The 14693-nt window shown below is 54.4% G+C and overlaps 1 protein-coding gene across 1 annotated transcript in view; it reads right to left on the bottom strand.

Annotated features, from left to right (window-relative positions):
* Positions 1-7960: 7960 nt before the first annotated feature.
* Positions 7961-14693, bottom strand: part of SDC1 (syndecan 1) — a 28572-nt gene continuing 21839 nt past the window's right edge. The window contains exons 2-5 of the mRNA XM_036748382.1: positions 12126-12207; positions 10489-10919; positions 9376-9514; positions 7961-8542 (exon numbers count right to left, since the gene is read on the bottom strand). Of these exons, the coding sequence (XP_036604277.1) occupies positions 8373-8542; positions 9376-9514; positions 10489-10919; positions 12126-12207 (822 nt within the window). The 3' untranslated portion in view covers positions 7961-8372. The remainder of the gene's footprint in view (positions 8543-9375; positions 9515-10488; positions 10920-12125; positions 12208-14693) is intronic.

Raw genomic sequence — 14693 nt, 5'->3', positions numbered from 1 at the left:
AGAGCAAGGACTGTCCGTCCCCTCTCCTGGGGGGCGTCCCAGGGCTGCCTTGAGGGGGCACACTGTTTCTCCTCCACGCCCCAGCTGTGTGTGTCCCACTGCTGTTAGGGGCCACTCCTTTGAAACACTTACTAACCATTAGCTTTTGCAAAGGGACATTAACTTAGAAGATGTAACGGGGACATATGCTCCCTCTCCATCCCCCAGGGGCCCACACCACCGCAGCCTCCGGGGAGAGCAGGCCCAGACTCAGCAGTGTCTACAGAACATCGCCTGGACAAGTTCAAGTCCAGACGCGGCAGGATTGCTGCTCGACTCTTTGTCCCAAAAGCCACTTCTGAAGGATCCTCCGGGCCCCTCGAGGCATTGATGCTGGGCCGTCTCCCACTCCAGACTCCAGGGCTGCTGACCTTTTTCCAATTCACAAGGTAAAAGCCACCAGATTAATCTTCATTTAAGAAGAAAGAACAGCCAGTGAAGCAGAAGACCAAGGCCCATTTTCACAGGCCACATGTCCCTTTTCTTCAGAGAGAAGAGGGTCCAAGGCTTCTCCCCGATAATGCTGTCTCTCCCCAAGAGCAGAGCTCCAAGAGAAGGAGAAGGCCAAGACACCCCCAGTTCCAGCTGCGCAGCCAGCCAAAGAGGCTTTTCTCGTTGTCATGGTCAGCAAAGGGAGCCAGTTACAGATTGTCTACAAACGCTCCCATCATGTCAACCCAACTCTCTCAGAAGCAGGTTCCCTCATGCAGAGTAACATGCCCCAAACATGCACCAGTGCCCAACATGGCTGCCTCGGGAGGGGACCCCCTCTCCCATCTCCACTTGGGGCACATTTCCTTCTCTTCCTACACAGCTGAATTTAAGTACTTCCTCCTCCATGAAGCCTTCCTTGATTCCCCCCAACCACAAGGACACTAGGTGTTGTTTCCATCTTTCCTTCACAGTCTGCCTTTTATTTCACCTGTCCAGTCTTATCAACAAGCAGGTTCTTTCTCCCCAGCAGGTTGGAAGCTCCTTGAGAGCACTGAGCTGTGTCTTTGTCAAATTGGTATAAGGTCTGAGCAGGGTATGTGCAGAGCAACCCTTACTGCTTCTGGCCAACCACGTGTGTGCGCTCAGTGGGTGCTTTGAGGATGCTGAAGCTGCCTCTTAAGGCTCACTGAGGCCTTGTCTCTTCCTGCTCAGGGACCAGGAAGGGGAGAGATGGCTTCATCATTCCCAAAGAGTCCACGCCATGTATTAGGTTGTGTTCGTCCTCCATTTTCGAAGAGGACCATGACATCAGCGAAATGATGACATGACTTGCAGTTGACTTGTGTGACTGTCCGGGTGCATGCCCCCTTTCTGCTCCAGTCACATTTGTCTTACCGGGGTTGAGCCAAGGTGCTGGCACATAGTAGATGCTTCATCCACCTCTCCAGAATTGATTTGACTTGATAAATCCTGATGGAGGAAGAGGCTCTCACAAATCTACAAGCAGCCCAAACTTTGGGAGGCGATAAAGCCTGACAAACCAGCTTTAATGAATGGATCAGGGTCATGAAAATTAGTTCGTTATTGTGGGAACAAAAATTGAGCTGTTAAGATCAGTCAACCTTTCTGGACGCAGATATTTTCAGCTGGAAACAAGCCATTCACTCAACCCCTGGGTACTGCTGGATAAAGTACGGCCCATTAAGGCTGTGGATTAATTAGTATTATGTGGTAAGGAGAGGCAAGGCAGGGGAAGAAAGCTAATCTTCCAGTCCAGGGATCCCAATTGTGGTCCTATCCACAGACTGGCTGGGAGACACTGACCTGAGCAAGGCGCTTCATCAATCAATCACCTAGGCCTCTCATTAATTAAGTGCCTACTGTGCACTAGACAGAGCTCCAGTTGCACCTCAGGCACATCTTTACTATGAGTCCAGGAGCCTAAGCCACTTCCCTCTTGGTCAATACCTTGGACAATTCAATTTGTTGAGCTGACCACTGTATTGGAAAGAGTTTCTTCAATACGTGGAATGCCCTATGTGGAAAAAAATCACAGGTCTGTATTTTGAGGAAGGAAGGAAGGAAGGAAGGAAGGAAGGAAGGAAGGAAGGAAGGAAGGAAGGAAGGAAGGAAGGAAGGAAGGAAGGAAAAGAGGGAAGGAAAGAAAGAAGGAGGGAGGGAGGGAGGAAAGAAGAAAGGAGAGAAGGAGAGGAGGGAGGAAGAAGGAAAAGTCATAGGGAAGCCCAGATCCTCCACACACCCTCCAAGATTTAGAAAGGTACCAGACTGAATAATGATCAAGAAATCCTAAGAGAAACCATAGGAAGTGAGTTCATCTGGACCAGGACTGCACAAAGAGCCAGCCAGAAACCTAAAGGCTTTGAGAGAAGGATCCTGCCAGGAAGGCCCATGTAAGTACAAGAAAACAGGCTCTAAGCTTACCAGTACTCTTCCACATGGGTGCTCTGGATATAAATGTCATTTAAATTTGTGGTTTCCCACGTGTCCATTCTTCCCATTCAGAGTGGGCCTAGTTGTGAAAGAAGATACCCCAGGATTAAGGAGGGAATGTTTCAATGCTACTTTTCTTGCTATGCTGTTTCATTAAATATCTTTGCTATGAACTAATTATGACCTTTTACTGACTAGTAGCAGTAAACCTACTAGTGGGGGCTTGTAAGCTATGGTTTTGAATATATGTGTCACTTAAACCTGGAGCAGCTCTTCTGTGGTTCACTGTGCAAGTTGAGAGGGGTGGGGATCCCCACACTTGTACCACAGAACATGTGATACCAGAGCTAGAGGAGGCTTTAGTGGGGGATGGGAGTTGTCTTAGAAAAGAATATCAGAATTCCAGGAGACTCATGATGGAAATGCTCTCCACATCCAGAGAAAAAGCTAATGGAGTTTGAATGCCGATTGAAGCAGATGATTTTCACTTTCTTTTCATAGTTTTTTTTTTCCTTTTGTTCTGTTTCTTCTTTCACAGCATGACAAATATGGAAATACGTTTTGCATGATTGCACATATAGAACTTATTTCAAATTGCCTACCAACTTAGGGAGTGGGAGGGGAAGGAGGGAGGGAGAGAATTTGGAACTTAAAATCTTATAAAAATAAATGTGAAAAATAGTCTTTACATGTAATTGGAAAAAATAAAATATTATTTCAAAATAAAAAAAGAATAGAATGTCAGAGCTGGGAGGAACCTAGAGATAATCTATCCCATTTCACTCATTGGTCAGATGCAGGAAACTGAGGCACATAGGAAGAAGGGATTTGCCCAGTCACACGGTGAATTGGGGACAGAGCTGGGACCTGATCCCTGGGTCTTCCGAGTGCTCTGTACCCCCATGAGATGCTACGCTCCTTGAGAATGGCTCCTACATCATATTGATCTTCATAGAACCAGCATAGGGCCCCACAAGGCTCCCAATAAGAGTCTATAGAATTGAGAGTTCTGGTGCCTGGCAGGGTGCTGATGATCCCAGGGAGGGGCTGCTGGCTGCTCTGGGTTCCAGAGCCTATTAAGTGCCTGTGACAAGCTGGTCAGCCCACCCTTCTGTTCCACTGTCCCTCATCCTATGGTCAATCCTTCCCCTGGAAAGCCTGAGGATAGCCACACTTTGAACAACTTAGACCTAACAACTCTGATCCATTGAGCTTAGCCTCTCCTTTGATAGTATTTGCTTTTGTCCAGACCTGGGTTTTCATCAATGTGCTTCCAATCAATGCAGATATGGTGACTCTTCTGAAACATAGCTTTGGAGAGTGAACTGAACTGAGGAATTCAAAGATTTGCCAGGACAAAGGCAGTATGTTTCAGGGGTAGGTCTCCTGGCCTCAAGGTGCCTCTCCCCATCACAGGATACTATACCCCCCCCAGTCAACAAACATAATTAGCTACAACAGGAGGCAGCTCCCAGGAGCTAAGTTCTCCCCTCCCCGTCCATGCTCTCCTGCAGCCTCTCCCCTGTGAGCCTTAGTGTACCAGGGTCATCCTTCCCCACCTGAGATAAATTAGGGAGTCGTTTGTGCCCCAGCCCCACACCAAACATTACTAGTGTGAGCTCAGCTCCCCAGGGGCTTCGTGAACCCTGGCCAAGGCCATGAGAGGCAGAAGGACAGTCCTGGGGAAAGCACACCAAATTTGGAGTCAGGACACCTGAGTTTGGATCCCAGCTCTCATTCTCACCACCTGTATGACCTTGCACAATTTCCTCCTCTCCCTGGGCTTCAGTTTCTCCATCCCTAAAATGAAAGGGTTGGGCTAGTTCATCTCTAAGACCCCTGCCAGCTCTGACAACTCAGATCCCTGCTCTGGGAACAGACAGATCCAGGATGGTGCCAAGCCAGAACTGTGATGGGCTCTGAGGCTGCCCCCTTGGCAGGTGACTGGGTCCTAGTGAGGGCTACATTCACCAGAAAACTTCAGAGCGGTCTGCCTCCCTGAGAGGCAAGCCCAAAAGCTCAAACCCTGGACATCAAGTGTACCAGTTCCCCAGAGGGAAGGATGGGCAGTCCATGGATGAGGGGGTGGTTAGCCATGGAGATCTTCCCCATTCAGACCATTTTTCCATTTTTAAAGTGTCTCTTCCCCAAAGGGAGGATATTCCTTTTCCTGCTACAACATTTGATTAAATGCCTTTGCTAAGAGCTAATTAGGCCATTGACTAATTGATAATAGGAAACACACCAGTGGGGGCTCATGAGTGAAAGTGTTAGCCATATAGCCCCACAGACTTATCACCGGGACCACTGATAGTGGGCACCCCCTGTGAACCCAACCTAGCCGTGCAAGCGGGGAGCTGGGGAAATCCCCTAGGGAGGGCGAAGTAACTCCTTTGCTGGAACTGCCTTTTTCTGCCCCTTTCTTTTTCATTCTTTATTACAAGAGGTGCGCTCGTTTGATCAGATGAGGGAGAGATACATTAGGAAACACAACCGATGTAAACCCAAAAGATAGTCAACAAAACTGGACATTAAAAAAAAACCCACTTAAATATGGAAAGATGCATTTGAGTAGGACACAATGTAAATAAAAAACAAAACAAAACAAAGGACTCTCTCCCCAGACTGTAGATGGTGAAAGTTGGGCAGAGGGTGGGGCTTGGCAGGGTCCCACAGACTCTCACCACCACCTCTCAGCTACTTTCCCTTCCTCCTCCCTGGGTGTCAAGAAACTGAACAAAGATTATTCTAGCCCTCTTGGAAGGGGAGGCCGGAGGGGAGGGAACTCTGTGCTAGGCCAGGGGGCAGGTAGGTGGGCTGTGGGCTGGGGCAGCCTGCAGTGATGGGGGTCACTACAGCGGAGGCCTGGGGTCTGCGTGAGGAGGTAGGTAGGTGGTACACGCTGCCCATCCATCCTTGTTAGAACCCTCCGCCCCATCCTCCTCTATCCCTCCATCTTTCCATAGCCGTTTCTCTGTGTGTCTGTCTGTCCAACTCTGTGACCAGGATGCTCAGGCCTTGCTTCGGGTCCCTGGAAACAGGGTCCCCCAGGACCTCCCCCGGCCACATCCCTTTACAAGATCATAAATGGTGGCCTGGGTGTGGGGGATAGGTCCGACTAGGAAATGGAGGCTCTGAACATCTCGGCTCAGGCATCTTGAAAGACTCCCTGGTGCCTTGGGAGGGAGGTGTCAGTGTGTGCCACGGGCCCCACCTTAACTTTGCGTTCCCTCATCTGACCCTCCTCCCCAACTGCTGATGGCCTCTCTGCTCCCTCCTTCATCCCTTCTTGGGCCAGGCTCTTCCTATCTGCCAAGGTGACAAGCCAACAGAGGAACCTCCTCAGGGCTTCCCCTCCAGCAACCAGGCAGTGCCTGGGCACAGACCGAGGACCTTCTGGTGATGTGATCCGTGTGGAGTCCCTCCCTGGGGCGGAGCCCCAACTTATCTGTGTCCTAGGCCAGGTCCCAGAGGCAGGACCTGAACCCAGGGCTCTTGTTCAATTGATCTCCCTAAATCACTGACTGACCACATCACACCCTTCCCCGAAGAGCTCAGTGCCAAAGACTCCCTATCCTCTACAGGGCCAAGCAGAAAATCTCCTTCCAGCCTGGCCCCAGCCTCTGCTGCCAAGCATATTCATTACACACCATTATACCCCCCACTACAGCTGTTCTTCCAAGCCCGCCATCTTCCTCTCCCTCCTCTCCTCCATCTCATGGAATTCCTGGCTTCCAAGAAAATTCTGCTCCACATTATCTCCTCCATGAAACCTCACCTGACACCCTTCCCCAAGTGCTGATGGCCACCCTCCCTTCCCCTGCCCTTCCCCCCAGGTAGACCTCAGGCATGTTGCAGGCATCTGTCTAGGCAGGGCTAATCTCCTTGTTCTGCATGCCCGGCACCTGGGAGTGGGGGGCACACCATGGGCACCTACCAAATGCTTCTTGATTTTTTGCTCCTGGCCCCACTGGGGTGAGGGAACAGAGGCTGGCCCCTACTTGAGTGAGTGTGAGCCTAGAGCCCAGCAGGGAGCAGGGGGAGGCAGGGACTGCCAGGCTCTCCAAGCAGCACTGGCCAGCTGCTCCCTTGGGGCTGGCCCTATCCTTGGGGACATGGAGCAGCCCCCACAGGCCGTGTCCCACCTGTGTGACTTCAGGGCTCTGGGCAGAATTGCATGGCCTAGGACACTGTGATTGTGTCTTCAGGGTCTCTGGGTTGGTGTCTTACTGATAGGGAACAAGGCTGGAGGCACTGGTGGAGAGAGCCCTGACTGTGAAGTCGGAGACCTAAGCTTCAGACCCCATCTCTGATACCCACTGCACCTGGGACCCTGGATGAGAGGCTTCAGACCTCCTTCCCTGTGTAAAATGAGGGGACTGAAGTCTGTGGTCTCCATCAGCTGGAGAAAGAGGATCCAGTTAAATGCCAGGCCTCAGAAAGCCTCCCATGGTTCAATGTCATCCCCACTCCCACCACCCCTCCCGGATGTAGCATGGGATGCTGGGAGCAAAGAGAGGCCAGCTGGGCCTCCCTAGACCCCAAAGCCCACCCACTATCCCCAGCCAGTGCAGAGAGAGTCAGAGATGGGAGCTCCCACTACTTTATATTAAAAGTTTATTACATTATGAAAATCTACTGTACATGGAAAAACCCATTGGATTTAGCACAGCTTTGCCAAAAGCCAAAGATGACCACCACTCAGGGAAAGGAAGATTCCCACCTCTGGCTGGGCCTTGGGGGTGGAGGTGAGCCAGAGGTTAGCCGCCACCACGACTGCCCAATTCCAAAGAAGTGTCCCATCCGTGTGGCCTCCAATGAGAGAGGCTGGAGGCCCAGGGATGGGTCGGCCCCAGTTCCCAAGCCCGGAGACAGGCTAAGCGCCTTTGTCTTGGTACCGTAGGTCAGAGTTGGGGGAGGCGGCAAAGCTCGGACCCAGGCATAGCTAGTGTCACTCCCTGGGGATAAGTACCAGATCATTCATACCCTGTTGTTAAACAAGGGACAAACATCACAAACAGAAACTATGTTTTGGCTTCAAATTTTGGTACCTTTTGGGGGAAAAAAATCAAGCCTTGTCCCCTGACCCTTGGGGCCCTGTGGACTTTAGACGGAATTGGTGGGGGTGAAGTTAATTTATGTCCAAAGTAACACAGCCCAGTTAATTATGTGTGGGCCAAGAGGGTGGGGTGAGGGAATCACAGAGGAATGTGCAAAAGAATCACTGGGGTTCTGGGGGAGGCCTGCCCCCGGCACAAAGGGAAGGCAGACTTGTCCAAACTCTTTCCTTCTCCCGGCTAGCAGGGGCTGCTGGGGGATCCCTGGAGCCTGGTCATTCACAGGGGCATCTGTTGGTGCCAGCCAGGTGAAACACCACTAGCCACTGGCCACAGCCTTAGCTAGCTGAGGCCCCTCTGAGAGAGGGGTGTGCTGAGGGGTACTGGAGGGAAGGGAGGGGACCATCGGGAGGGGTGGTGGGCTGAGGGGGACTGGAGGGAGGGGAAGTAGGCTGAGGAAGGGAGGGGAGGGGGGCTGGAGCAAGGGTGGGGCCAGAGCAAGGGAAGGGGGGCTGAGGAAGGGAGAGGAGCGGGACTGAGGAAGGGGAGGGAGGCCAGCTGGCAAGGCCAATGTTGGAAGAACCAGGGAGTAAAGTCTCATTCTTTTTGAAAGGTCACATGTAAGTCTTCCCTCCTGTCCCCCACCCCACCCCACCCCAAGCTGGCATATAGAGACCCAGCCTAGGCTGTAGAGTCTATGCTCTGGCCTTTGATGAGCTCTGGTCCAGAGTGGACCAGGCCAGAGCCAAAACTGGAGACACAGCCAGGCGTGCGGGAGACTCCGGGCTCCAAGTCCTGAGTGGAAGAGACGGTTGAGGGTCTGTGTGCAAGGGGGTGAGGCAGCCAGGGAAGGGGAGGAACATCCGCCATTCTCCAGGAGCCGCCAGGCCCTCAAGCATAGAACTCTTCCTGCCGCTGAGGCTTCTGGTAGGCACCGCCATTGGCCTGCTTTGGCTCCTCCAAGGAATAGCTGCCTTCATCTTTCTTCTTCATCCGGTACAGCATGAATCCCACCAGGAAGACAGCAAAGAGCAGGCCCACGAGGCCGCCGGCGATGACTCCTGGGGGAGCAGAAAGGGGACACACGTGCACATGCACACACACACACACACACACACACACACACACAGAGTTAGCCCTTTAAGAAAGAACAAAACAAAACTAGAACTAGAACAAGCCAGAAGCTCCCGCCTTGGCCAGAGCAAGCCCCTCACTGCCGGCTTCCCCATGGGAGGACTAGCCCTCGGCCACACAGTTCAGAAACCGAGGCAACGACTCTGAGCGTGGGGAGGCAGGCTGAGCCCTGGGGCTTCCCCGTCAGTGAACCTCCCGCTTCACCACTCCCAATCTGTAAAATGGGCCGACAACTCTCCTCACCCAGCTCACTTCCCACCTGCGGCCTCCACCCTGCTTCCAGTTGCCTGGTTGATGTCAAGAGCAAGCCGGCATCTTGCCACTACTGGCACCAGGCTTAGGACTTCCCTGTGCCCAGTGTGAACTACCCTGGAGCAGGTCTCAGGAAGTCACTCACCCTCCCCTGCATGGCCAGACCCCAAGAAGTGTTCCAGGGGATGCTACAAACTGAGCGAGTCTCCCGTTTCTCACCCCAAACAAGAGGGAGATTTGGAAAACAACCCTACTTAGAGCTTTCATTTGCTTTGGAGAGGAGAAGGGAAGGACTCCCAGGCAGGAGAAATAGCATGAACAAAGACTCGGAGGTGGGAAACTCAAGCCCCACCCAAACAGGTGATGCCTCTGATCTGCTCCCTCTGCTTCACTCAGGGCTCTCACTTGTGCCTAGGCCTCCCTGAGGCTACACCCAGGGAACCCAACTCCCAGCCTCCCCCCGCCCACCCTGCACACAGTAGGCCCTTAACGAAAGACTGAAAGTCACCTCCTAAAACCTCCTTCCGGTCCAGGATGCTCTGCGAGGCTCCTGTGGCCTCAGAGTCCAACACCTCTGGGTGAAGTTTGTTCTCCTCCAGTGACGGGATAGGTTTCTCTCCGGAGGGGGCAAAGGTGAAGTCATCACTCTGTGGGAAAGGACACAAAGTTGGGTCAGCTCTCATGTGAGCCTCTACCAGCCTCCAATGGGGGGGGGGGGGTCTCTGCCCTGACTGCCCACCCTACTCTCATTATTGGGAAAACCTCATCACTTTGCAGGATGCCACTCCCCTGGGCTACCTGCCTCGTCAGTACCCTCTGCCCCTCTGGTTGGCAGACAGAACCAAGAACCTCGTTTAAGGAGGGAGCTCAGCCTTCTTCCTGTCCCTGATCCACTTTTCCCACCATCAAGTTTTTGTTCAGGCTGTGCATCCCTCCTGAGAGCCCTTCACCTCTTCATCCATTGCTACTGATCCTTCCCACCTTGTCTCCTTCCTTCAGCAGATGTGGAGGTGAAAGCCCCACCCAAATCTGAAGCTCTGCTGCCTCTAGGCATGGCCACACAGGCAGCCTCTCCCAGGAGGGCTCCCACAGAAAAGCTCCCTCCACATTGCAAGGGCCCTCAGGGGCCAGGAGTCCAACCTCAGTTCAGACATGAGCCTCCACATGGAGACCTCCAGCGAGGGCCTTATGGGACACACATTCCCTCGGGGACGAAGTCTGGCCATTCAGAAGCTTCTCCCAGCACCCGCCTAATTCTCTCCTGCCTGTTTGAGGCTGGGGTGCGAGGATAGCTCAGCAAGGGGGCAAGAGGAGGCCAGAAGACTGAGGAGATGCTATGAGTGGGGGCAGACTTCCCCACTCTGCCTCAGGCTTCCATTCTCTCCTAAGAGAGGGCTGAACACACAGTCAGGAGCCGGGGGTAGCACTCAAGGACTGGCAGATCCTAGGCAATCCCTGCCCTGGCCAGGGCCTCAGTTTCTTACTCAGTGCCGGGAAAGAGCTAGAGGGCCCTTCCTTGCTTCTGCACCATCTCCTGGCTACTGAGACCCTCTGCTTCCATCCTGAACTGTGCCGCAGCCCAGACCTCTAATGCCCGCCCATGCATGACGAGAATACTTACCCCACTTCCTGAGCTCTCCTCTCCTAGATGCTGACTTGAGCCATTGTCTGTCTGGTCGTTCCCTGGAGGAACACTGGCCGAGGGGCCTTCATCTCCAGAGCTCGGGGACTCGGTTGCAGACACCCTTGGGTGCACCACACCAGGATCTGAGGCCACGGTCACTCCCACTGTCAAAGGATGGTGGGTGGTGGGAGGGAGTGTCACTGCAGGAGATGAGTGGGTGGGCTCATGGTTGGGGGCAGGCTCTGCCTCAGGCCCCCTTCCAGCCAGGAGCACAGATGCCTCTCCTGAGGTTTCTTGTCCAGTTGGGGATGCTTCCCCTGGGCTGGTGTGTGTGGGCCCAGCAGGAGCAGCGGTCAAGGTCGTGGTGAGCACTGTCGTCTTCCTCGATATGAGTCTCGGGTCCAAAACTGACGTCTCCAGCAAGGCCCCTGCAGAACAATGACCAGTCGGCTGCCAGGGCACTCATGAGGTGGGAGAGACAGAGCACTACAACCCCTCAGTAAGTAAGCCAGGGCAGGCAGCCGGTGCATGGCTTCGGCTGCACGGCTGCGGCTGCACATGGCTGGGCCGGCTCACAAAAGACAACCTGGGAGAAAAATCACTCAGCTTCTCCTCCCAGTTCAAGGGGGATAAAATGCCTAATAAGAGGGGGGAAAGGGTTGGCAAACCATAAGACCCTATAGAAAAGGGCCTTCAAATACGTCAGTGTAAATGGCTTTCAAAAAGGTTTAGCCAAGGCTTCCCTGGATAGCAGGCTTCCAATCTGGGTCCAGGCACTTCCTAGCTGCAGAACTCTAGCCATGCCTTTTCCCTCTTCTGAGACTCAGTTTCCTTATCTGTATAATAGGGAGAACAATCCTCAAACTACCCATCCTCTCCCCCCCCCCCCCGCTGTAGCTAGGAAAACACTCTGTGAGTCTCCCAGCGTTCTAGAAATAGGAAGTGTTGTTAGGAATAATAATTATTGTAATTGTCATTGCCGTTGCTGATGGACTACAAGCAGCTTGAGGATAGGAGCTGGGTCTTTGAATGCAGACCTCCAACAATGGGGAGGGAGCTCACTACCTCCCAAAGCACGAGAAAGTGGATCCTACTTGGCCAAAGTCTGATGCCCCCATCCTGGCTGGGGTTCTGAGTTCCAGCTCCCTCTTAATTCTGACATCACCTGCTCTCTGTTCAACCAGCCCTCCCAGGATGCTCATGCCGCCCTTGGGCTGCTGATTATGTTTCCTCCTTGGTCCATGTTACCTCTCCAGAGTGTAAACTCCTGGGGGACAGGCTGGGCAATGCCTCCCAGCTCCCACACACTCCCAGGATGGTCCCTAGGTGATCCCCACCATCCTGGCCTTGCCTGGTCTGAAGGAGAGGCTCACCCTGAGGTCTTCTCTGGTGGGTCTCACACGGAGCTGGGGACACAGAGTCTATGGAGCTCAGAGGCCCTGAGATCCTGGCTCTGTGACCTAAGGCTAGCCCCTTCCCCTCTATGGACCTTGAATGAGAAGCCCCCTAAAAGAGCCCTTGGTGAGCCTTGAATGCCTGTGACTAAGGTGGGGAAGCCTGACACCCCCACTTTGGAGGGGGAGGGGGAGAAGAGCCGGCCCACCACCCAGCCCCTGGAGCAACGAGAAACTCACCTGCCCCAGAGCCCGAGAATGCATCGTCATCATCACCAGAACCATCGAGATCCTCTGGTGGAGTGTTTGTCCCCATGGTCTGCTGTAAAAAGATTTCAGAGAAGGGGATGTCAGTGGGGAAGTTATGCTGGTCAGGGGCCAAAGCCCCTTCCTCCCAGGCAGCCCCAGGTGGGGAGGAGGCCAGACAGGGCAATGGCGGAGGAGGAGGAGACACCGGGCCCCAGAGAGGCTGAGCTGGCTCTCCCTCAATCCCAGCCCTGGGGGCTGCCAGGTATACTCAGGGCCTCCTCGGACCCAGGACTTGAGCACCACACCACAGGCTGCTCTCACAGAACAGACAAATGTGACCATAAAATCCACTCCCAAAGGGACAAGAAAAGCTGTCCTGTGAGCACGGGCCTCCTCCCCAATGTGGAGTCCCCACCAGCCCCTCTGAGCACGCCTTTGCTTCCTCTGCTGGCCCATAAGAGGACAGCCTGGGGACCACTGGGGTCACATCCCACGAGCCCCAGAGGGAAGGACTCTGGGCCACTTGGCCATGTCTGATAACGCCTATGAGGCAGGAAAGCCTGTGAGCTCCAAGCTGGGGGCTCCTTGCCAAGGATACCCCCAATCAAAGAAGAGGAAAAGAGCCCCCAACGAGGTGGGCTGAAGGAACATCGGCCACACTTCTTGCCACCATTTGAGCAGAGCAGACCCGGCATCAGGGATCGAGAGCTGGAGGTCACAAGACCAGGAGCCGGCCCAGCTGAGACCTCAGGAGCTCTGAGGTCACTTATCCTCAGCTCCTCGGTTTTCTCATCTGTAAAATGGAAGTGAGCCTTAACATGGCCTATTCCAGGGCTATGGGGGAAGTGCTTCGGACCCTCGAAGGTGGGAGAGCATGGAAGCCAGCTCTTCTCCCCATCTGCCCAGCTGGATTTCAGAGGCTACACATGTAAGCCATAGGCTTCTCCCCCAGCCCAGATCCCCACTGTAGAGCTGGGATGGTCCCCAGAGGCCATCTAGTCCAATCCACCCATTTTAAAGATGAGGCAAATGAAGCTCAGCCTTCCCTAGGCTCACCCAGGCAGAGCTGGGATTTGAACCCAGATCCTTTGATGGCCAGGGCAGTCAGGACCCACCTACCAGGCCCCTTGCCAGCCAGAGGCAGAATGGGGGTTCAGGGTCTGGGAGAGCCGCCTGGTAGCCCCAACCTTGAAAACCAGGCTATTTCTAGGTCATTTTCCTGGTGGCCCCTCCTGCCTCTGATGGGGCGGGGGGAGCCCAACCAAACCCCGCCCCCCCAGGCCAAGGACCAAGAAAAGTGAACGTGGAGCCATGCCAAATCCCAGCTTTGCCCTTCAAGCTGAGTGACCCTGGCCAAGTCCCTTCCCCACTGTTTCCTCCCCCTGACTCAAACCCTCTGCTCCCATTGCTTTACAGAAGTGGACCCTGAGATCCCAAGAGAGCCCAAGGCCAGAGACTTCCATCTGGAAGGGGATGCAGCCAAACAGAAGCTGAGAATCCAAGGGAGCTGCCTTGCCAAGGTCAACTGGAAGTCAGGGCAGTCATAATCCCAACGAGGGGACTCTCCACTGTGGCCCAGACCCCTCAGCTGGGCTGGAGGCAACCCCTTCTGGCACCCCCTCCTTCAGCCCTGATGCTCTTATTATGGGAGGGTCAGAGCTGGGGCTGGCTCGGCACAGGCCTGGCCCAGAGTCTAAGCCCCAGGCTGGCCATCACCAGGACCCACAGATTCCCAGAGCTCTCCCCCTACCTCTGCACCTTGCCAGACTACCCCACTCCCTGCCCAGGGGCCCTCAGCAGCCCAGGCTGGGAGCTGTAAGCCAGGGGTGGGGCTGGGAAAGAGAAGCCTGCTGGGGCTTGGAGCCGGGAGCCCAGATCAGATGGGCCGGGCCATAAGTAGGTCAGGGAGAGCTCCCTGGGAGCTGGGGCTGGCTGCCTTTCTGGCATTCTGGTCACCAGAGCACAGTGTGTCAGGGAGGGCACCTGGCTCCCTGCTGGGCATCTCCTCTTCCAGGAGAAGCAGAAGCTGGTACCCAGCAGCGTGGCCTGGAGGGTCTGGAAGTGAAAGCGGGGCTCTGACCCTGGCTCAGCCACGTCTCCTCCCAGCAGAGGCCTGAGCTTACTGCCATCAAATGGGGCGGGGGGGGGGGGGGGTGGTCAGGGAAGGCCTGACCATCCAGACAAGCCTGTAGCCAGGTCCTGAAGGCAGGAAAAGACGGGGAGAGGCCTTGGGACCCAGGGCTGAGCCAAAGCTGGTGCCACACCACTCCAGGCCGGGCCCAGGCACGGGGCTGGGTCGAGCAGCAGAAACACAGACTGCAGAGTCACAACACAGGCTGGGCATCAGAGAACCAATCACAAGGATGCTCCACTATGCTTCATAGGCTTGGCAGGTTCACAGAACACTGAGGTCTCTAGCTCCTTCTCTGACCCTCCCAGAAATAGGTGTTCTGTCCTGCACTGTACAGGTGAGTGCAGAAGCATCTGTGGGAGGATTCAAACGTAGGTCCTTCTGAGCCTCAGCAGCCCCAAGGGCTGTGGAAAGAGTCCTAGGAGCAG

This window comes from Trichosurus vulpecula, chromosome 3 (assembly GCF_011100635.1).
Source record: "Trichosurus vulpecula isolate mTriVul1 chromosome 3, mTriVul1.pri, whole genome shotgun sequence".
Classification (NCBI taxonomy): domain Eukaryota; kingdom Metazoa; phylum Chordata; class Mammalia; order Diprotodontia; family Phalangeridae; genus Trichosurus; species Trichosurus vulpecula.
Note: the sequence above shows the minus strand (reverse complement) of the source record. Positions and strands in the feature narration are given on the sequence as shown.